Here is a 22,519-nt window from a genome sequence, read left to right on the forward strand (position 1 = left end):
AATGTAAAATGCAAAATTCTAAAAGATAAGCCATGTAACTGTATAGTTTTAGTTATATAAATTAGATAATTATAAAAGACATTCTAGAAGATAACATATGAGAAAGTCCAGATGACTTTGAGTATGGTGATGACTTTTTAGATACAACACTGAAGTACAACCCTTGAAAGAAATAAGTAATAAGCTGGACTTCATTAAAATTAACAACAATTTCTCTGTGGGACACCTGGGTGGCTCAGTTGGCTGGGTGTCCAACCTTTGATTTTACCTCAGGTTACAATCTCATGGTTCATGAGATTGATCCCTGTGTTGGATTCCACACTGAACGTGGAGCCTGCTTGGGATATTCTCATTCTCTCATATTCATTCTCTCTCTCTCTCTCTCTCTCTCTCTCTCTCTCTCTCTCCCTCTCTCCCTCCCTCCCTCCCTCCCTCCCTCTCTCTCTCCCTCTGCCCCTTTCTGGCTTGCACATGCTTGCTTGCTCTCTCTCTCTCTCTCAAAATAAATAAATGTAAAAAAAAAAAAAACCCACATGGCAAACTAATCTTTGACAAAGCAGGAAAGAATATCCAGTGGAATAAAGACAGTTTCTTCAGCAAGTGGTGCTAAGAAAACTGGACAGCAACATGCAGAATGAACCTGGACCACTTTCTTACACCATACACAAAAATAACTCAAAATGGATGAAAGACCTAAATGTAAGACAGGAAGCCATCAAAATCCTCAAGGAGAAAGCAGGCAAAAACCTCTTTGATCTTGGCTGCATCAACTTCCTACTCAACACGTTTCCGGAGGCAAGGGAAACAAAAGCAAAAATGAACTACTGGGACCTCATCAAAATAAAAAGCTTCTGCACAGTGAAGGAAACAATCAGCAAAACTAAAAGGCAACCGACAGAATGGGAGAAGATACTTGCAAATGACACATCAGATAAAGGGTTAGTATCCAAAATCTATAAAGAACTTACAACCTCAACACCCAAAAAACAAACAATCCAGTGAAGAAATGGACAAAAGACATGAATAGACACTTCTCCAAAGAAGACATCCAGATGGCCAACTGATGCATGATAAAATGCTCAAATCACCCATCATCAGGGAAATACAAATCAAAACCACAAATGAGATACCACCTTACACCTGTCAGAATGGCTGACATTAACATCTCAGGCAACAACAGATGCTGGCGAGGATGCAGAGAAAGAAGATCTTTTTTGCATTGTTGGTGGGAATGCAAGCTGGTACAGCCACTCTGGAAAGGAGTATGGAGGTTCCTCAAAAAACTAAAAATAGAACTAACCTACAACCCAGCAATTGCACTACTAGGCATTTATCCATGGGATACAGGTGTGCTGGTTTGAAGGGACACATACACCCCCATGTTTATAGCAGCACTGTCAACAATAACCAAAGTATGGAAAGAGCCCAAATGTCCATCAATGGATGAATGGATAAAGAAGATGTGGTATATATATATACAATGGAGTATTACTCAGCAATCAAAAAGAATGAAATCTTGACATTTGCAACTAGGTGGATGGAACTGGAGGGTATTATGCTAAGTGAAATTAGGCAGAGAAAGACAAAAATCATATGACTTCACTCATATGAGGACTTTAAGAGACAAAACAGATGAACATAAGGGAAGGGAAACAAATAATATAAAAACAGGGAGGGGGACAAAACATAAGAGACTCATAAATAAGGAGAACAAACTAAGGGTTACTGGAGGGGTTTTGGGAGGGGGGATGGGCTAAATGGGTAAGGGGCACTAAGGAATCTACTCCTGAAATCATTGTTGCACTATATGCTAACTAATTTGGATGTAAATTTAAAAAAATTAAAAATTTTAAAACCCCACAACTTCTCTGTGAGATACAGTGTTAGAGAATGAGAAGACAAGCCACAGACTGAGAGAAAATATTTACAAAGACACATCTAATAAATTGTTGTTCAAAATATATAAAGAACTCTTAGAAGTCAACAATAAGAAAACAAAAAACCTGATTAAAAAATGGGCCAAAGATCTTAAGATACTTCACCAAAGAAGATACATAGATGGCAAATAAGGTATATGAAAAGGTGCTCCACATCAGATGTCATCATGGAATGCCAATTAAAACAACAATGGGGGTACCTGGGTGGCTCAGTTGGTTAAGCTTCCGACTTCAGCTCAGGTCATGATCTCGCAGTTCATGGGTTCAAGCCTCACATCGGGCTCTGTGCTGACAGCACAGAGCCTGGAGTATAAGCCCTCTGAAATAATTAATGTTTAAGCTGTATGTATTACTTACATAAAAAATTTTAAGATAATATATACTTTTAAATAGATAAATATTTAGAAGAACGGTAATTATAAGCCAATATTCTTTAGAGGAAAACCAAATTATATATTTGTAAGAAAGAGACTGTGCTGCTTATCAGGACTGTTCCTTTCTAGCAATATAATGATACCCAAACTTCCTCATGTTAAATCTATTACCATCACCAGACAACATCTTGAGGCCAGAAATTCTGTCTTAAAAATGTTAAGATTCCTCACCTGACTTAACCATAGCTCTCAATAAATATTTATGAATTGTTTGTATAAACCTTCTGTGCAGTTAAGGTTCAGGTCACCCTACTGAAGCAGAGTGAGATATAAAGGTGTCACATTCACATGGCATTAGTTTCCATCCAGCACCTAGGAAAATGCCAGATAACTCAGTGCTTCCTACTTGCAAGTATTCCTATCACAATAGTGAAGAAAATGAAGTTAATTTACAAGTATTAGAACATTGACATTGAGCTCTGGTCTGGCCCATAGTAGACAACTCAAGATTTTGTGGGGTTTTTTTTTAATAGTAAATGAATAAATGAATGAATGACTGCCTTTGCAGAATTATATGGATACAGACAATTCCACTAAAGTCGGTCTTTAGAGTTGCCCATATAACCAGTCAGTCACTTAAGATTGGGCTCTTGTCTAGAGAAGAATTCTGATGATGTTGACTCCTATGTGCTGTGTATTTGCATCTCCTTTTTAAGTCTCTGTTCCTAGATTTTTTATACTTTTCTCTTTTTAAGTACTTTGTGAGTGCAAGGAATCCCCTAATTTTACTAATGTCCTATTTCAGTTTTTGGTTTTCTTTCTGACTTAGTGTTAACATTGTTCTCAGTAAGAAGTTTCAGTTACACTCCATTGTCCCAGAATTTGGTTTGCAAGTTTGGAGTATTCTGAAAGGATGGACTGCAAGTGAGAATGATCATATGCCCTATTTCTTTTCCTCAGAGGTGGTCTGTTATCCAAGTCACTGATTGGTGTATGAGAAACCAAATCCTCAACAATTACCATTGGTCATTCATATTTGTTGAGTGGTGTCTGCCTAGAACATTTGGGGGTTATTTAATAAAATGATTCTCTAGTTTGCTTTTAAAATTTTTGCCACATTAGTCTTAGTTCTTCTGTTTCTGTGGTGAATATTTATAGATTGGACTCTGCAGCTTTACTCCACAGAAAAGAGAATTGCTGACTTCGTGGTTCTTGTCTAGATTGCTTGACAAACCAGCCAAATTACCCAATTTAAATAATAAACTAATAGATGACTAGATTTCAGTGTAGTAAAAAATTTGTAGGGTGAAATACAGGGCTGAAAAAGAGATTTGTAAGACCATACAGGTTAGCTAAGAGCGGTCACAATTCACTAGGCTTTAGCCTCCATTCAGCATCAGCACATAGGAAAATACTCATGTGATGACTTAGCGCTTCCCACTTACAAACACTTCTGTCACAGTGGTGAAGAAAATAAAGTTAGTTTACAAATATTAGAGCATTGACATTGAACTCCATGGTTTGGCATATAGTGTTGTTTGTGAATTTGTGACTGAGTTTGTGTAACATGTTCCAATAGTACAAGATTGCTGAGTCATAGAGGGATATGCTTTCCAGTGGTAGTTCTAATTGTTCAGTGAGGCCAAGATTATAAATCCAGGTGAGCAGAAATAGGACACCTTACCACTTTTGCTGAAAGTTCTTATTAATTTCTTCCCAAGGTAGTAGACACATTAGATCTAGTTGGAAAGACTAAATTGTTGCCTCTGGTAACTGAGGATTCTGATACTGTTCTGCTAATGTTTGTCCTGGAAATTTAAGCCTAGTGAGGCTACTGGCCTTCTTTACTCCCTCTTTCCATCCTTCTCTTTGTTCATTTCATAAATATTTATGAAGTGCTCACAGTGTGAAAGACGTAAGTATTATAGGAGATGCAAAGATATGCTGATGACATATATAATGAGGGACATATGAGAAGTTTCTGAAGTTACACCTCTTGCACTCTAATATAACTTACTCCACACATATACATACACACTTTGAAATCATTGCCATAGAAACCCATTGTCCTTGATAAGAATGTGTTTCTCACTGTGGGAGAAAAAAAGTTGAGAATTAAAGCCTAGAGGCTTAAAATCTACCAAGAGAGTAGTGTCTCTAAATATTACACTGTAATCATTATATGTTGTATGTTATAGGGGTAATATTCTGAATTATTTTTAAAATACTAAGTAGATTCTATAAAGTTTGTTATCTCTGTATTCCACTCAATTCATCTTTAAGATTAAGTCATTAATAGTAGTCCAAGAGAAGGAGTAAGTAGATAATGCCAGAAAAAGGAGGTTCATAGGATAGAGGAGGAAATAGCCTATTAAGAAGTACCCCTAACTAATATTGGGATTAGAAGAGTTGGTTCCCAAGCAAAAAGAAAAGGAGTCAAGATTAGACTCCTGTGTCTTGGCTTCTCTGGACTGAAACCCTGGAAACGGTTGATGTAGTTTAAGAAATAACATGATAAGTTTCAAGGAATCCTTGAACAGCAGGGATTGCCTCTCTTTGAACCAGAGGCAGATGGTCTCTTTGGACCATTTTCAAGGTCTCTTAGAAAAGCACCAAGTCTAACGTGGAACCACCCAAGCAGTAATTTGGAAACACCAAAGTAGCAGAATATGTTGAGAACAAAGATTCCTTTCCAGTTTTCTACAAAATCAAGGTTATTGTGATGGAATTCCTAATTCCTAGGTTTGCCTTTGGGCCTAGTTAAGGTAACAGCACAAACCAGTTATAATTTTCTGTAGGAAGATGCCCAACAAAGCCAAGGAAACTCATCTGTGGTAATAGATGAGTAATAATTTAAAGAATAATTTAAAGAAATAAATAATAATAAAGGAAATAAAGTAATAATTTAAAGAAATTAAAGAAATTGTTCTTTAGAATACTCAATGCCAACTGGGCCCCCAAAGCGATAGAAAATACTTAGTACTGAACCAGAAATTAAATGTCACCAGTGCTAGAGACCAGCCTAACCACTAGAGCTAGCAGAGAACAGACAACAGTTTCCCCTAACAGAAGAGTGCCAACAATGTAGAGGGGGAACCATATGCAACAAGGAAACCAAACCATATTTCTCTGTATTGGAACTCAACTTAATTCACAAACCCTTGTGTCCACTAATGGTAGAAACGTTAATATTACCAGTTAAAACTTAGTCATTTATAAGTTGAAATAGTCTTCTTTGAGTAAATATTTAGTTCAATTTAGAATTTTTTCCTCCCCTTCTGTCCTTCCTAAGAGCAATTTAAAATCCTGCCATTGGAAGAAAGGTACTTGTTCTGGTGCTGACCTCTAGTGGTTACTGGCCTGCACTGAGGCATCTGATCCTGCTTGTTTTTCTTTGGATGATGGTAATTTGCCTTTACTGCTGTAATGTCCCAGCTTGGCCTCCAGTCTCTAATACACATACATATACTTTGCATTATCTGATCACAACCCTGAGCTCCTTTCAGCCTCATCATTGGGCCATTACAATATTACAGATGCTTTCCAGTAGTAGTTTTCAAATTGGGATACAAATAACTCATGGGGTACCAAAGACATTCCAAGGAATATGAAAGAATTTGTTATTGGGGCGCCTGGGTGGCTCAGTCGGTTGAGCGGCCGACTTCGGCTCAGGTCATGATCTCACGGTCCGTGAGTTCAAGCCCCGCGTCGGGCTCTGTGCTGACAGCTCGGAGCCTGGAGCCTGTTTCCGATTCTGTGTCTCCCTCTCTCTGACCCTCCCCTGTTCATGCTCTGTCTCTCTCTGTCTCAAAAATAAATAAACGTTAAAAAAAATTAAAAAAAAAAAAGAATTTGTTATTTTTATTTTTAAAAAATGTTTATTAATTTTGAGAGAGAGAGAGAATCCCAAGCAGGCTCCATCCATGCTGTCAGTGCAGACCCAGTGCGGGGCTTGATCTTACATATGGTCAGATCATAACCTGAGCTGAAATCAAGAGTCAGATGCTTAACCGACTGAGCCACCCACGTGCCCCTATTGTTGTCTATTTTTAAAAATCAGTTGCATTTAGGTATGATTTATACAAATGTATATATTCTAAGTGTACAACTCTCTGACTTTTGATAAATTTATATCATCAAGTAACCACTAAAACAATCATGATATAAAACATTTCTTTACCCCCCCCCCCCCCAAAAGTTCTCTCATGCCCCTTGTAGTCTTCTCCCTCCATCCAGGTCCCTGGCAATCACAGATCTTTTTTTTTTTTTAATACAATTTTTTGTCAAATTGGCTAACATACAGTGTGTAATGTGTGCTCTTGGCTTTTGAGGTAGATTCCCATGGTTCAGCACTTACATACAACACCCAGTGCTCATCCCAACAAGTGCCCTCCTCAATGCCCATCACCGATTTTCCCCTTTCCCCAGCCCTCATCCATGCTCGGTTTATTCTCTGTATTTAAGAGTCTCTTAAGGTTTGCCTCCCTCCCTCTCTATTTGTAACGATTTTTTTCCCTTCCCTTCCCCCATGATCTTCTGTTAAGTTTCTCAAGATCCACATGTGGGTGAAAACATATGATATCTGTCTTTCTCTGACTTACTTCACTTAGCATAATACCTTCCAGTTCCATCCATGTTGCTGCAAGTGACATTATTTCATTCTTTCTCATTGCCAAGTAGTATTTCATTGTATATCTAAACCGTATCTTCTTTATCCGTTCATCAGTTGAAGGACATTTAGGCTCTTTTCATAATTTGGCTATTGTTGAAAGCACTGCTAGAAACATTGCGGTACATGTGCCCCTATGAATCAGCCCTTCTGTATCCTTTGGATAAATTCCTAGTAGTGCTATTGCTGGGTCATAGGGTAATTCTGTTTTTATTTTTTTGAGGAACCTCCACACTGTTTTCCAGAGTGGCTGCACCAGTTTGCATTCCCACTGACAGTGCAAGAGGATTCCCATTTCTCCACATCCTCACCAGCATCTGTTGTTTCTCGACTTAATTTTAGCCACTCTGACCAGTATGAGGTGGTATCTGAATGTGGTTTTGATTTGTGTTTCCCTGATGATGAGTGACATTGATCATCTTTTCATGTGTCTGTTGGCCATCTGGATGTCTTCTTTGGAGAAGTGTCTATTCATGTCTTTCCATTTCTTCACTGGATTATTTGTTTTTCGGGTGTTGAGTTTGGTGATTCCTTTATAGCTTTTGGATACTCTTTATCCTATATGTCATTCACAAATATCTTTTCCCATTCCATCGGTTGCCTTTTAGTTTTGTTGATTGTTTCCTTTGCAGTGCAGAAGCTTTTTTTTTTTTTTTTTTTTTTTTAATGAGATCCCAGTAGTTCATTTTTGCTTTTAATTCCCTTGTTTTGGAGATGTGTCAAGCAAGAAATTGCTGCAGCTGAGGTCAAAGAGGTTGTTGCGTGTTTTCTTCTCTAGGGTTTTGATGGTTTCCTATCTCACATTAAGGTCTTTCATCCATTTTGAGTTTATTTTTGTATACGGTGTAAGAAAGTGGTACAGTTTCATTCTTCTGCTTGTTGCCGTCCAGTTCTTTCAGCACCATTTGCTAAGGAGACTGTCTTTTTTTCCATTGGATACTGTTTCCTGCTTTGTCAAAGATTAGTTGGCCATACATTTGTGGGTCCAATTCTTGGTTCTCTATTCTATCCCACTGGTCTTCTTGGTTCTCTATTCTATCCCACTGGTCTATGTGTCTGTTTTTGTGCCAATACCATGCTGTCTTGATGATTACAGCTTTGTAGTAGAGGCTGAAGTCTGGGATTCTGATGCCTTCCTCTTTGGTTTTCTTCTTTTTTTTTTTTTTTTAATGTTTATTCATATTAGAGACAGAGGGTGAGTGGGGGAGGGGCAGAGAGTGAAGGAGACACAGAATCTGAAGCAGGCTCCAGGTTCTGAGCTGTCAGCACAGAGCCTGATGCGGGGCTCAAACTCAACAAACCGTGAGATCATGACATGAGCTAAAGTCGGATGCTTAACCAGCTGAGCCACACAGGGGCCCCTGCTTTTATTTTTCAATATTGCTTTGGCTATTTGGGGTCTTTTGTGGTTCCATACAAATTTTAGGATTGTTTGTCCTAGCTTTGAGAAGAATGCCAGTACAATTTTGATTGGGATTGCATTAATGTGTAGATTGCTTTGGGTAGTATTGACATTTGAATATTTATTCTTCCAATCCATGAGCATGGAATGTTTTCCCATTTCTTTGTGTCTTCTTCAATTATTTCCTTCATAAGTTTTCTATAGTTTTCAGTATATGGATCTTTTACATCTTTGGTTAGGTTTATTCCTAGGTATTTTATGGTTCTTGGTGCAATTGTAAATGGGATGCATTTCTTGATTTGTCTTGCTTTTGCTTCATTATTGGTGTATAGAAATGTAACCGGTTTCTGTACATTGATTTTGTACAACTTTGCTGTACAACTTTGCTGAATTAGTGTATCAGTTCTAGCAGACTTTTGGTGGAGTCTTTTGGTTTTTTGATGAATATCATGTTGTCTGCAAAAAGTGAAAGTTTGGTTTCTTTGCCAATTTTGATGCCTTTTATTTCATTTTGTTATGTGATTGCTGATGCTAGGACTTCCAACACTATGTTAAACAATGGTGGTGAGAGTGGACATCCCTATCGTGTTCCTGGTCTCGGGCGGAAAGCTCTCAGTTTTTTTCTATTGAGGATATTAGCTGTGGCTCATTTCATATAAATGGCTTTCATGATGTTTAGGTATGTTTCTTCTATCTCGACTTTCTTGAGGGTTTTTATTATTAAGAAAGGATGCCGTGTTTTGTCAAATGCTTTTTCTGCATCTATTGATAGGATCATATGGTTCCCATCCTTTCTTTTATTAATGTGATAGGTCACATAGATTTGTGAATATTGAACCAGCCCTACAGCCCAGGAATGAATCCCACTTGATCATGGTGAATAATACCTTTTATATGTTGTTGAATTCGATTTGCTAGTATCTTGTTGAGAATTTTTGCATCCATGTTCATCAGGAATATTGGCCTGTAATTCTCCTTTTTTGGTGGGGTCTCTGTCTGGTTTGGGAATCAAGGTAATGCTGGCTTCATAGAATGAGTCTGGGACTTTTCCTTCCATTTCTGTTTTTTTGGAACAGCTTGAGAAGGATAGGTATTAACTCTGCTTTAAATGTCTGGTAGAATTCCCCTGGGAAGCCATCTGGCCCAGGACTCTAATTTGTTGGGAGATTTTTGGTAACTAATTCAATTTCTTCACTAGTTACGGGTCTCTTCAAATTTTCTATTTCTTCCCGTTTGAGTTTTGGTAGCATGTGGGTGTCTAGGAATTTGTCCATTTCTTCTAGGTTGTCCAGTTTGTTGGCATATAATTTTTCATAGTATTTGCTGATAATTGCTTGTATTTCTGAGGGATTAGTTGTGATAAATCCATTTTCATTCGTGATTTTATCTATTTGGGTCCTCTCTCTTTTTGAGAAGTCTGGCTAGGGGTTTATCAGTTTTGTTTATTTTTTCAAAAAACCAGCCTTTAGTTTCATTGATCTGTTCTGTGTTTTTGGATTCTATATTGTTTATTTCTGCTCTGATCTTTATTTCTCTTCTTCTGCTGACCTTGAGGTTTCTTTGTTGTTCTGCTTCTAGTTCCTTTAGGTGTGCTGTTAGATTTTATATTTGGGATTTTTCTTGTTTCTTGAGATAGGCCTGGATTGCAAGGTATTTTCCTCTTAGGACTGCCTTTGCTGCATCCCATTGAGTTTTGGGCTGTTGTGTTTTCATTTTAATTTGTTTCCATATATTCTTTAATTTCTTCTTTAATTGCCTGGTTGACCCATTCATTCTTTAGTAGGATGTTCTTTCCAAACTTTTTCCTGTGGTTGATTTCAAGTTTCATAGCGTTGTGATCTGAAAATGTGCATGGTATGATTTCAGTTCTTTTATATTTATTGAGGGATGTTTTGTGACCTAGTATGTGATCTATCTTGGAGAATGTTCCATGTGCGCTTGAGAAGAATGTATATTCTGCTTTAGGATGAAAAGTTCTGAATATATCTGTCAAGTCCATCTGGTCCAGTGTATCATTCAGGGCCATTGTTTCTTTATTTACTATATAGATGATCTGTCTATTGCTGTAAGTAGAGTATTAAAGTCCCCTGCAATTACCACATTTTTCCCAATAAGATTGCTTATGTTATTAATTGTTTTATATATTTGGGTGCTCTTGAACTTGGTTCATAGACATTTATAATTGTTAGCTCTTCTTGATGGATAGATCCTGTAATTATGATATAATGCCCTTTTTCATCTCTTGTTACAGCCTTTAGTTTGTCTGATATAAGTATGGCTACTCTAGGTTACTTGTGACTTCCAGTAGCATCATAGATCTCCATCCCCTCACTTTGCAATCTGAAGGTGTCCTCAGGTCTAAAATGGGTCTTTTGTGGACAGCAAATAGATGGGTCTTGTTTTTTAATCAATTCTGATACCCTGTGTCTTTTGATTGGAGCATTTTGTCCATTTACATTCAGTGTTATTATTGAAAGATACGGATTTAGAGTCATTGTGTTATCTGTAGGTTTCATGCTTGCAGTGATGTCTTTGGTCCCTTGTGGTCTTTGCAACATTACACTCACAGAGTCCCCCTTAGGATCTCTTGTAGGACTGGTGTAGTGGTGATGAACTCCTTCAGGTTTTTTGTTTGTTTTTTTTGTCTAAGAAAACCTTTATCTCTCCTCCTTTCTGAATGACAGGCTTGCTGGATAAAGGATTCTTGGCTGCGTATTTTTCCTATTCAGCACATTGAAAATTTCTTGCCACTCCTTTCTGGCCTGCCAAGTTTCAGTAGATAGGTCTGCTACTACCCTTATGTCTACCCTTGTAGGTTAAGGCCCATTTGTCGCTAGCTGCTTTCAGAATTCTCTCTTTATCTTTGTATTTTGCCAGTTTCACTATGATATGTCATGTAGAAGGTCAATTCCTGTTACATCTGAAGGGAGTTTTCTGTGCCTCCTGGATTTCAGTGTCTGTTTCCTTCCCCAAATTGGGGAAGTTCTCAGCTATGATTTGTTCAAGTACACCTTCCACCCCTTTCTTTCTCTCTTCTTCTTACTGGAACTCCTATGATACGGATATTATTACATTTCATTGAATCACTTAGTTGTCTAATTATTCCCTTGTGGTCCAGAATTTTTTTTATCTTTTTCTCAGCTTCATCTTTTTCCATAATTTTATCTTCTGTTTCACTTATTCTCCCTGCTTCCTCTTCAGTCCTCACTGTTACTGCCTCTAGTTTATTTTGCACCTCATTTACAACATTTTTTAATTTCATCATGACTATTTTTTTAGTTCCTTGATCTCTGAAGCAGTAGATTCTCTGCTGTCTTACATGCTTTTTTCCAAGCCCAATGATTAATCTTATGACTATTATTCTAAATTCTTGTTCAGTTATATTGTGTATATCTGTTTTGATCAATTTTTTAGCTGTCATTTCTTCCTGGAATTTCTTTTGAGGAGAATTCTTCTGTTTCATTGTTTGGGCTAGTTTTCTGTCCTTTATGTGATTTAAAAGCTTGTTATGTGTCCTGCACCTGCAAGCACTACTGTATTAAAGAGGGATTATACAGTGTCCAGGGCCTGGCCCTTCAAGAGGTGTTTTTTGGCATGTGTTACTTGCTCTCTGTTGTTGTTTTTTGGAGTTGTTACTTGCTCTCTGTTGGTTTATTTCCCTACTCCTAGTGATGTTTTGGACCCTCAACCAGGTGTGCTTTGATTTGTTCATAGAAGTAGCCCTGGAAAAGAAAACAAACACACAAACAAACAAAAACACCAGCTACAACAAAACAATGGTGTAGGGGAGTGGTTGATGGAAGAGGCCATACAAAGAGAGAAATGACAGGGGTGGGGAAAAAGAAATGAAAATTCACCAGGCAGAGAAACCAAATGGCTTAATCCAGAGTGAGAGAGAGGAAAATAAAGAAGGAGATATAGAACAGGTGTAAATAAAGAGAATAGATTAAATATGTCTGCTTAAACAAACCAACAGCCAGAATAACCAGACTAGAGAAGGGAAGAAATAAGGAGAATAGGAAGAAGGGGTGGGGAACTAAATATATATAATGTATATATAATATATATGTGTATATATAATATATATGTGTATATATAATATATATGTGTATATATAATATATATATGTGTGTGTGTGTGTATATATATATATATATATATATATATATATATATATATACATACAGAACATGAATTGTCCCACACTTAAATCAGGAAATGCAAAACCTCTGGGTGCCTTGGAACTGGTGGCCATGCTGGTCTGGAGGAGGGGCTGTCTGGTTCATCAGCATCAATCCCATTCCTGTAGATATGCAGGTACCAGGCACGGAGGGGTGTGGTTTGTTGTAGGTGGGTCCCACCTTCACTGTGGGCCCACCTTCTGTTCCCTGAAGCCCCGCCTTGTTGGTGAGGGGGAGAAAAATGGCCATACCCCATTCTCTCTTCTATGGACCAGGTGTCCCAAGCCACTATGTTCAGGCCATCCTTGCAATGCTTCAGGCATGAACCAGGTGGTCTGTCCCACTCTGACGACTTCCTTGCTTCCCTGGCACTCAGCTGGGATTTAAACCCTGATGTCTTACAGATTCCCACTCCATGAGTCCTGGTTTCGGGGAAATACCACTCCGTGCCACTGATATATGGCCTCTGGCTGGTGGGAGCAGGCAGTGTTTGTCCTCCAAATGGTTATATACCTTCTTCCCACAGCACTCCAGGGAAGGGATTGCTTTCTCCCACTATGGACTGCACCTCTGAACTAGTTAGTCCTGGGCTGGCTCCTCTCCTCCCCAGGTGCTTGAACAGGGCAGTTGGCCCCAGTCCAGAGAAAGCCCCGCAGTTAGAGATTGATCCATGGTCCTGGTCCATGGTTTTTCTCTCATCCAGATACAGTCCTGTGCTTCCCCAGCCTCTCTTTCTCTTCCTTTTGTCTCTCCCCAGAAGGGGTCCCTCCCATCTGTGCCTACCTGGCCTGTTTTATCTCTTCCATTCCACAGTCACACAGCACAGCTATGGCCTGCCAAGTTGTCCCCATGGGCCCCTGGAGACATCTTTGTCAGTCTGCAGCCTGGACTCTTGGAATTCAAAGTCCTTTGGCCTCCATACTGCTGTGTTTGAGGGACAAGGGAACCTACTTCTCTGCCTTGTTGGATCTCCCCCACAGATCTGCTTTTTGTCACAACAGTTTTGCCTTTTCTAGAATGTCATTTAAATATTTTCATACCATATATAGTCTGGTCATACCATATAGTCATACCATATAGTCAGTTTGGTAACTGACTTCTTAGCATAATGCTTTTGAGATTCATCTTTGTTGTTGCATATATCAACAAGTCATGCCTTTTTAAAAAACAGCTTTATCGAGATGTAATTCACATACCAAACAACTCATCTGTTTAGAATATACAATTTAATGGTTTTGAGTATATTCACAGAATTGTGCAGCCATCACTGCAGTTTTAGAACTACAGATTAATGCAACAGTGTGAATGGATTTCAAAGTATTGTGCTAATCCTTTGGACTCATGGAGCAGGAATCTTTAAGACATCAGGGTTTAAATCCCAGCTGAGTGCCAGGGAAGCGTGGGAGTCGTTGGAGTGGGACAGACCACCTGGTTCATGCCTGAAGCATTGCAAGGATGGCCTGAACACAGTGGCTTGGGACACATGGTCCATAGAAGAGAGACTGGGGTATGGCCATTTTTCTCCCCCTCACCAACAAGGCGGGGCTTCAGGGAACAGTAGGCAGGCCCACAGTGGAGGTGGGACCCACCTACAACAAACCACGCCCCTCCGCACTTGGTACCTGCTATCTGCGGAAGCGGGGTTGACGCTGATTGAACCAGACAGCCCCTCCTCCAGACCAGTGTGGCCACCAGTTCCAAGGCACCCAGTCAGTCACACCCTGACTACCATTACTGTTACTATCCTGGTTCAAACCACCGTAATCTCTGCTTTCATTATTGTAATAACCTGCAAGCTGCTCTTCCTACTTCATCCCTACAGACTCTTCTCCCCATAACAGCCAGAGTGAGCCTCTTGAAAAATAAGTGAGATCATGTCATACCTCTGCTCAAACTTTTCCTCCATTCTATTTAGCATAAAATCCAGCATTTTTACAATGGCCTGCAAAGGTTTATATGATCTTTCCACAACCACCCCCCCCCCTTACCTCTGTGACCTTATTATCTCCTACCACTCTGTGGTTACCTATTATTCTGATGTTCCATATTGACCTTTTGTATTTCCTCTGCCTGACTGCTCTTCCACCATAGTCTTCGTAGCTGACTGCCATACCTTCTCCAAATCTTTGCCCACATATTACCTTTTCAGTGAGTCCTCCCTAATCATTGAATTTAAATTGTAAACTCTTCATGTACTCCCAGTCTCCCTTGTAATACTTTTATTTTTTTTTTTAATTTTTTTTAATGTTTATTTATTTTTGAGACAGAGAGAGACACAGCACGAGCAGGGAAGGGGCAGAGAGAGTGAGGGAGACACAGAATGTGAAGCAGGCTCCAGGCTCTGAGCTGTCGGCACAGAGCCCAACGCGGGGCTCGAACTCACGAACCGTGAGATCATGACCTGAGCCGAAGTCGGCCGCTTAACCGACTGAGCCACCCAGGCGCCCCCCTTGTAATACTTTTAAAAAACAGTAGTACTTAATATATTCTAACATACTCACATAATTTGCTTGTTTTGTTATTTGACTCCCTTCTGCCACAAGAATATAAACTTGACAGGAGCAAGGTGTTTATTTATTTTGTTCATTGATCTACCCCCTGTATCTCAAACAGTGCCTGGAACATTGTGAGGACTCCTGGGGAGGTGCAGAGATAGCAGACTGAAACACACACCTAGTGTTTCTGAGAAAGACCTGTTTGTCCAGGAGCTTTGGACTGAGGGGCAGGCTTTCGGTTTGGCACACATGGGCGGGGTGTGCTCCATAACCGGTCTTAGAGAACAGTGGCCAATAGATGCATTCTTTGTTCTCTCCCTTGTTCCAGCTTTCCAGTATCTTCTATAAAGGAGCTTACATTACTCTCTGGTGCCCTGATTTTTGCTACCAGGGGATGCCTCTACATCACCTAGGTTTGGTGGTGGCATTCCCATGAGACTATACCTTACAGAGATAGAGTTCTTAAATAGCTACTGCCCCACGGGCTACCACAGCAAGAGGCAAGTCTTTCTGTGAGAGAGGCTTATTAGCTTACATATATGGTAAATTAAATTATGATAAAGGCACCAAGAATATACAATGGGGAAAGGACAGTATCTTTAATAGATGGTGTTGGGAAAACTGGATAGCCACATGCAAAAGAATGAAACTGGACCACTTTCTTAGACCATACACAAAAATTCACTCAAAATGGTTTAAAGACTTAAATGTAAGAAAATAAACCATAAAAACTCTGGAAGAAAACATAGGGAATAAGCTCCTTGATATCAATCTTGGCAGTAAATTTTGGATTTGAGACCAAAAGCAAAGGCAACGAAAGCAAAAGTCCACAATTGGGACTACCTCAAACTAAAAAGTTTCTGCACAGCAAAAGAAACTATTAACAAAAATGAAAAGGCAGTGTACTAAATGGGAGAGAATATTTGCAAATCATGTATGTGATAAGGGGTTAATATCCAAAATATATTAAAAAAAACTCCTACAACTCAACAGTAAAAAAATAAACAGTTTTAAAAATGAGCAGAGGTTCTGAACAGACATTTTTCCAAAGGAGACATACAGAAGGCCAACAGGTAAATGAAAAGACCATCAAAGTCACTAATCATCAGGGAAATTCAAGTAAAAACCACAGTGAGCTATTGCCTCACATTTGTTAGAATGGCTACAGTCAGAAGAAAGGGGTCAGGCTACAGGGGGAAAAAAAAAGAAACATGAAATGTTGGAAAGGATGTGAAAAAAAGAGATCTCTGTGTACTGTTGGTGGTAAGTATATATTGGAGCAGCCACTATGAAAAACAATATGGAGTTCCTCAAAAAACTGAAAATAGAACTACCATATGATCTAGCAATTTCACTTCTGGATATTTATATGAAGAAAACAAAACACTAACTTGGGAAGATACGTAGGCACCACCATGTCATTATAGCATTATTTACAGTAGCCAGGATATGGAAACAAACTATATGTCCAACAACAGATGAATGGATAGAGAAATTGTGTGTGTGTATACATACACATACATGTATACAACTATGTAAATAAAATGGGATATCATCAGCCATTGAAAAGAATGAAACCTGGCCATTTGTGAGAACATGGATAGACCTTGAGGACACTATGCTAGGTGAAATAAGTCAAAGACAAATATCTTATGATCTCACTTATATGTGGAATCTAAAAAAACAAAAAAAACCCCACCACAAAACAAAACTAAAAAAACCAAGCTCCCTGATACAGAGAACAGATAGGTAGTTTCCAGAGTTGAGGATTGGGAGTGGTGGGCGAAATGGGTGAAGGGAGTCAAAGGTGCAAGTTTCCAGTTATAGAATAAATGTCGTAGGGATGTAATTTACAACATGGTGATTGTAGGTAATACTGTATTGCATATTTGAAAGTTGTTGAGAGAGTAAGGCTTAAAAGTTACCACATACACAAAAATTTATAACTGTGTGGTAACATATTAACTAGACTTATCATTTTGTAATATATACAAATATCAAAACATTATGTTGTTATACCTAAATCTAATATATCGTATGTTAATTATATATTAATTTTAAAAAGGTAATAACTGGAATAAAACAGGAGTGGAGCAAAACCGTATTGGGCATAAACAAGGCCAGTCCTGCCTTGAACTTCCTGTGGTGTTTGTTAGGTTCTTTTTGGTGAACTTTGTCTTTTGTGTGATATGTAGATGAATCTGGAAGGCTTCAGCTTCAAAGACAGGAAAACTCCACTACTGCATTTCCCATAGGCTCACATGCCTGAGACTTAAAACAGTGTCAGTGTGAACATAATGCTTGAAACGTGTACAAACCCTCTTTTTTCCTTTTGACCAAACTTTTTTCTTTAATGATGTTATTGCTGGGAGTCTATTCAGTGTATTAAATTGTATCTTAAATTGCTTAGCCAGTGGGGTGGGAAGAGGTTAGAGGTTTTGAAGGCTGAAGATTAGAGATGGGTTTTGTAAAAATGGGTACACTTTATTTAAAATGTTTACTTGAGTAATAATATATGTATACATGTATACGTACAGAGGAAAATACACATAAATGTATAGCTTAGTAATTTTCACAAACTGAATATATCAGTATAGTCAACACCCAGAACTAAAACCAGCATCCTAAATGCTCTCCTTGTTCCTCTTCAAGTTAATACCTCCTACTCAGAGTAACCGTATTCTGACTCTAATGCTATAGATGTGTTTTGCTTGATTTTGTTACTTTGTATGAATTAAGTCATACAGTCACTTAAATGCATAAATGTTAAGATTTATCCACATTTCTTACATATGGTTAGAGTTTATTCATTTTCAGTGCTATACAAAATACCATTGTGTGACTATAACGATGTATCCCATTCTACTGTTGTTAGCCATTTGGATGGTTTCCACGTTGGGGCCATTATACATAGTGTACTATCCTAATACATTCTTTTAATGTATTTTGATTTATATATATGCATAAATTGCCTAGGACATTTCACAGTTTTTTATCTATAGTCCATAAACTCTACGTGTTCTTTGGCGTTACAGTCAATATATTTACTATGTGTACCATACTCAAATGAGAGCTACAGTTCCAAGTGTTACCAAATCCTTCCCTTCTTGGTGTTCTCACTAGACTTTTTCTAAAATTCACTTAGGTTTTTAACATGTATTTTGGTTAAGTATGCATATTAATGTGTTTTATCGCATCGTGAGTACTTTTTAGTACTTTGTTTTACGTGCTTGTGTATCCCAGCAGCTGGCACAGTATCTGAAAAATAGTAAGCTGGGTGAGTGAATGGTGATAGTCATTATTGCCAGAGATTAACACAGCAAGTTCCCCTAGTTATGTGAACCATCTTGCTAGGGTAAAATCCTTGCTTTAGTTCGACATCTCAGAGTCAAAGGTTAGGAAAGGAGGTGATCACACTCTGAGAAGCCTACAGTAGGGTTCAGAACTGAACATGGTGTGTGGTTAGAGGGAATTGCTGTGGCTTTACAAGCCTCTTGGAGATTTCATGTGTTAACAGCAGTGATTCCAAAGGCTAGTGTGGGGGCCAGATATAAATAGCAGGACACAAATGGGGTAATGTGCCACTGCCAGGCTACTGCTGGGGGTGTTTATAAAAAGAAAAGTATTCCCTTCTCAGCTCTCACTGTCAACAACCTCCTATCCTGAAGACACGCTTACCACAACTGAAAGAGTGGGGAAACAGTTTGAGACCTAGCATCATTTAAACTTCCTCCACAGGCAGAAAAGCCAGGTAAACATTTTGACTTATTTACACTCAGACTACGGAAGTAAAGAATTTTCAAGAAAACCCTAATTCAGAGCTTGCTTGGCACGTACTGCCTCATGACAATTATCTATCAAGTATTATATTTTGAATCATTTTTAGAAAGTGAAGTTTAACACAAAAGTGACATTTTGGTAGTATATGTTAGTATCTCTAGTGAAAGAGGCTGCTCCTGAATAAAAATAGGAATGTGGGGCCAAAGGGAAGACTTTCCTTTCCCCCGTGCTTTTCATTCCCATTTGCAGATGCCAGAATATGGTGAATGGTAGGATAAAATAGAGGTCTCGGTTCAGTTCCAGTAATGTCAACTTTGTTGTAGGTATGTGGAAGGAACTGTAGACCAACCTTTAATTGACTCATTTAATGGCTGTGAGAGAGCTTCAGCTCTTGAGGGCCTCTCACCCTCCTGTTTACCCCCTTTCAGTCTCATAAACATCGGGACAAGGATTGGGTGTGTGGCCAATAGAGTTGTATAATCTTATTAGAATTGTTGCTTACCACGTTTTTTCTTATTTTCATTCCCACCATCAGAAATGTATGCAAGACACTTGTTTTATCCTTGAGCTTCTTTTGAATGTAAATATTTGGGGGAAGGAGGACCCCTTGGTAACTCTCTGGTTTGTACCACTACTGGGCTCATCATTCCTTCCATCCTACCCAAATATGTGTGACTTGGTTTGCAAAGAAGTTAAGAGAATGCATGATGTGCATGGACAGTAACTACTGGAGACCTTTTGGAAACTGGGAACTTGGAGATCACCAATCTAAAATGGTGATTTTTAGTTTATATTATTTCTTGTGTATGCTGAGGAGAAACTTAGAGACAGGAAGAAATTATGACTACCAGTGACTGACTATGGTAGAAGAGACAACACAACTGGAAATGGATAGATTTAATCTTGAGCAAATTGCTAAAGTTCTTGGAGCTTTTGCTTCCTCATTTGTAGAATGAGAGTCTTAGACCACCAGACAAATTATTTTTTTTTTTTTTTTTTTTTTTTTAAATTTTTTTTCCAACGTTTTTTTATTTATTTTTGGGACAGAGAGAGACAGAGCATGAACGGGGGAGGGGCAGAGAGAGAGGGAGACACAGAATCGGAAACAGGCTCCAGGCTCCGAGCCGTCAGCCCAGAGCCTGACGCGGGGCTCGAACTCACGGACCGCGAGATCGTGACCTGGCCGAAGTCGGACGCTTAACCGACTGCGCCACCCAGGCGCCCCATCACCAGACAAATTATAATAGCCCTTACAGCCATTGGAAACTTACTGATGATCACTTCCTGACCATCATGATACTTTCACCGTGAATGAAAATATATGTAGTGTGTCATCCTGCTGTACGTACCTAAACCTCTTTTTTAAAACAACTAAATTGGAATTCTCCCTTTTAATTTAGAAGAGAAAAATGAAGACAGGACATTTTGATATGGTCACCATGCTGCTGGCAGCGGTGATTCTAATGGACATTTTCCAGGTAATGTTTGGAATGGGAAGTATGTGGTCATTGGAATGGGAACTCTTGATATAATGTTGCCTGAGGCATCCATGTGGGTTGATGATGGAAATGAGAGCGGATAGAATAGGTAAACTTGTTTTTTACAAGTAGCTTTTATTTTTTCATTTTACACTTTGATACAGGCTGACTGTAGAAAGTTGAAAAAATTAAAATTAAGCAAACAGAGGAAACTGAAAATCATCCACAGTCCCTCTACTCAGAGGGAAAGAGTCTTAATCTGTTGGTGTATATAGTCTTCTTGGTTTTTTTCTGTGTGTATGTAACCCATTTAGAAAAATGGGTTCACAGTGTGCATACTATTTTTTTGCTTTTTAAGTTACTACTGTGCTACAAATGTCTTTGTCATTAAATATTCTTAAAATATGTATTTGGTTCAAATAAGACGACAGTGCAGTGTTTGGTTATGTATATTTTATTGAACTACGTAATGACCATTTTCTCACATCTAGTGTTCTTTTTTTCTGATAGAACTTTCATGATTTTATTTTTTGCAGTTGAATCTTCAAGCATTCTGTAACATATTTTTATGTATATATGAGACTGATATCTCATTTGGTTTCTTTCCCCACCATGCTTGCTTCACATTGCTACTGAATATCTAATGATTTGAAGTCTCTTCTTTAAAATATGTTAAATTATTAAAATGTCATTTTTGAATTTAATATTCTGATCCCTTGTCTGTGGAATCATTGTATATTCTGTTGCCTGTGCTTCAGTATGATTTTTTAAATTGAGGAATAATTCACATGTCATTAAAAAAGCACACTTTTTTTTTTTTTTAATTTTTTTTTTTTCAACGTTTTTTATTTATTTTTGGGACGGAGAGAGACAGAGCATGAACAGGGGAGGGGCAGAGAGAGAGGGAGACACAGAATCGGAAACAGGCTCCAGGCTCCGAGCCGTCAGCCCAGAGCCCGACGCGGGGCTCGAACTCAAGGACCGCGAGATCGCGACCTGGCTGAAGTCGGATGCTTAACCGACTGCGCCACCCAGGCGCCCCTAAAAAAGCACACTTTTAAAGTGCATAATATATGGTGGTTTTCGTAAATTCACTATGTTGTACAATGATCACCATTATCTCATTACAGAACATTCCCATCACCCCAAAAAGAAGCCCTGTAGCTATTAGCAGTCAGTCGCAATTCCCTCTTCCCAGCATCCGCTGGCAGCCATTAATCTACTTTCTGTTTCTTTGGATTTGCCTATTCTGAAAATTTAACCTGAATGGAATCATGCAGTATCTGGCCCTTTGCGGGGCTTCTTTCACCTAGTATATTGTTTTCAAGGTTCATTCATGTTGTAGCATATACTAGACTTCATTACTTTTTAGAGCTGAATAATTCCATTGTGTGATTATGCCACATTTTGTTTCTCCATTTATATATTGATGGACATTTGGGTTCTCACTTTTTGGCTTTTATGAATGAATAATTCTGCTCTGAATTTTCATGAACTTTCATGTGAACATGTTTTCAGTTCTCTTGGATATATACCTATGAGTAAAATTTCTGGGTCATATGGTAACTTTATGGGGTTTTTTTGTTTTTTTTAATTTTTTTTAACGTTTATTTATTTTTGAGACAGAGAGAGACAGAGCATGAATGGGGGAGGGTCAGAGAGAGGGAGACACAGAATTGGAAACAAGCTCCAGGCTCTGAGCTGTCAGCACAGAGCCTGACTCGGGGCTCAAACTCACGGACCGTGAGATTATAACCTGAGCCAAAGTTGGCCGCTTAACCGACTGAGCCACCCAGGCGCCCCGGTAACTTTATGTTTTAATATTTGAGAACTGCCAAACTGTTTTCCACTGTGGCTGCACTATTTTATATTCCTACCAGCAATGTATGAGGGTTCAGTTTCTCTACATTTTTGCCAACATTAATTTCCCTCCCCCCCCCCCATTATTATGGCCATTCTAATGGATGTGAAGTGGTATCTCCCTGGGGTTTTGCTATGCATTTTTAACATTGTTTTGTAACATAATTTTCATGTGTGTTCTGTGAATGTTCTGTAATTTGTTTAACCAATTTCTTTTTGTGAACATTCAGGCCATTTCCACATTTTTAATAATATTTTTGTAGGAAATTTGAGGTAATTAAATTTCCTTAGTTTGGGATTTTGTTTCAGTGGATGAATCAGAGGAAGAAAATATAATCAGTGT

At 38.6% G+C, this 22,519-nt stretch overlaps 1 protein-coding gene across 7 annotated transcripts in view; it reads left to right on the forward strand.

Moving 5' to 3' along the window:
• The window catches only part of ART3 (ADP-ribosyltransferase 3 (inactive)), a 141,997-nt gene that overhangs the window by 88,006 nt on the left and 31,472 nt on the right, over positions 1–22,519 (forward strand). For 4 of the 7 annotated variants that reach the window (XM_078446015.2, XM_078446019.2, XM_078446018.2 and 1 more), the window contains exons 1-2: positions 18,696–18,809; positions 20,239–20,316. In XM_078446015.2, the coding sequence (XP_078302141.2) occupies positions 20,248–20,316 (69 nt within the window). In that variant the 5' untranslated portion in view covers positions 18,696–18,809; positions 20,239–20,247. Of the gene's footprint in view, positions 1–18,695; positions 18,810–20,238; positions 20,317–22,519 lie in introns of those variants that run through there. The other 3 variants (XM_078446021.2, XM_078446016.2, XM_078446017.2) reach the window with 1 other exon arrangement.

The sequence above is a fragment of the Panthera onca genome, chromosome B1 (assembly GCF_046562875.1).
Source record: "Panthera onca isolate mPanOnc1 chromosome B1, mPanOnc1 haplotype 2, whole genome shotgun sequence".
In the NCBI taxonomy this organism is placed as follows: domain Eukaryota; kingdom Metazoa; phylum Chordata; class Mammalia; order Carnivora; family Felidae; genus Panthera; species Panthera onca.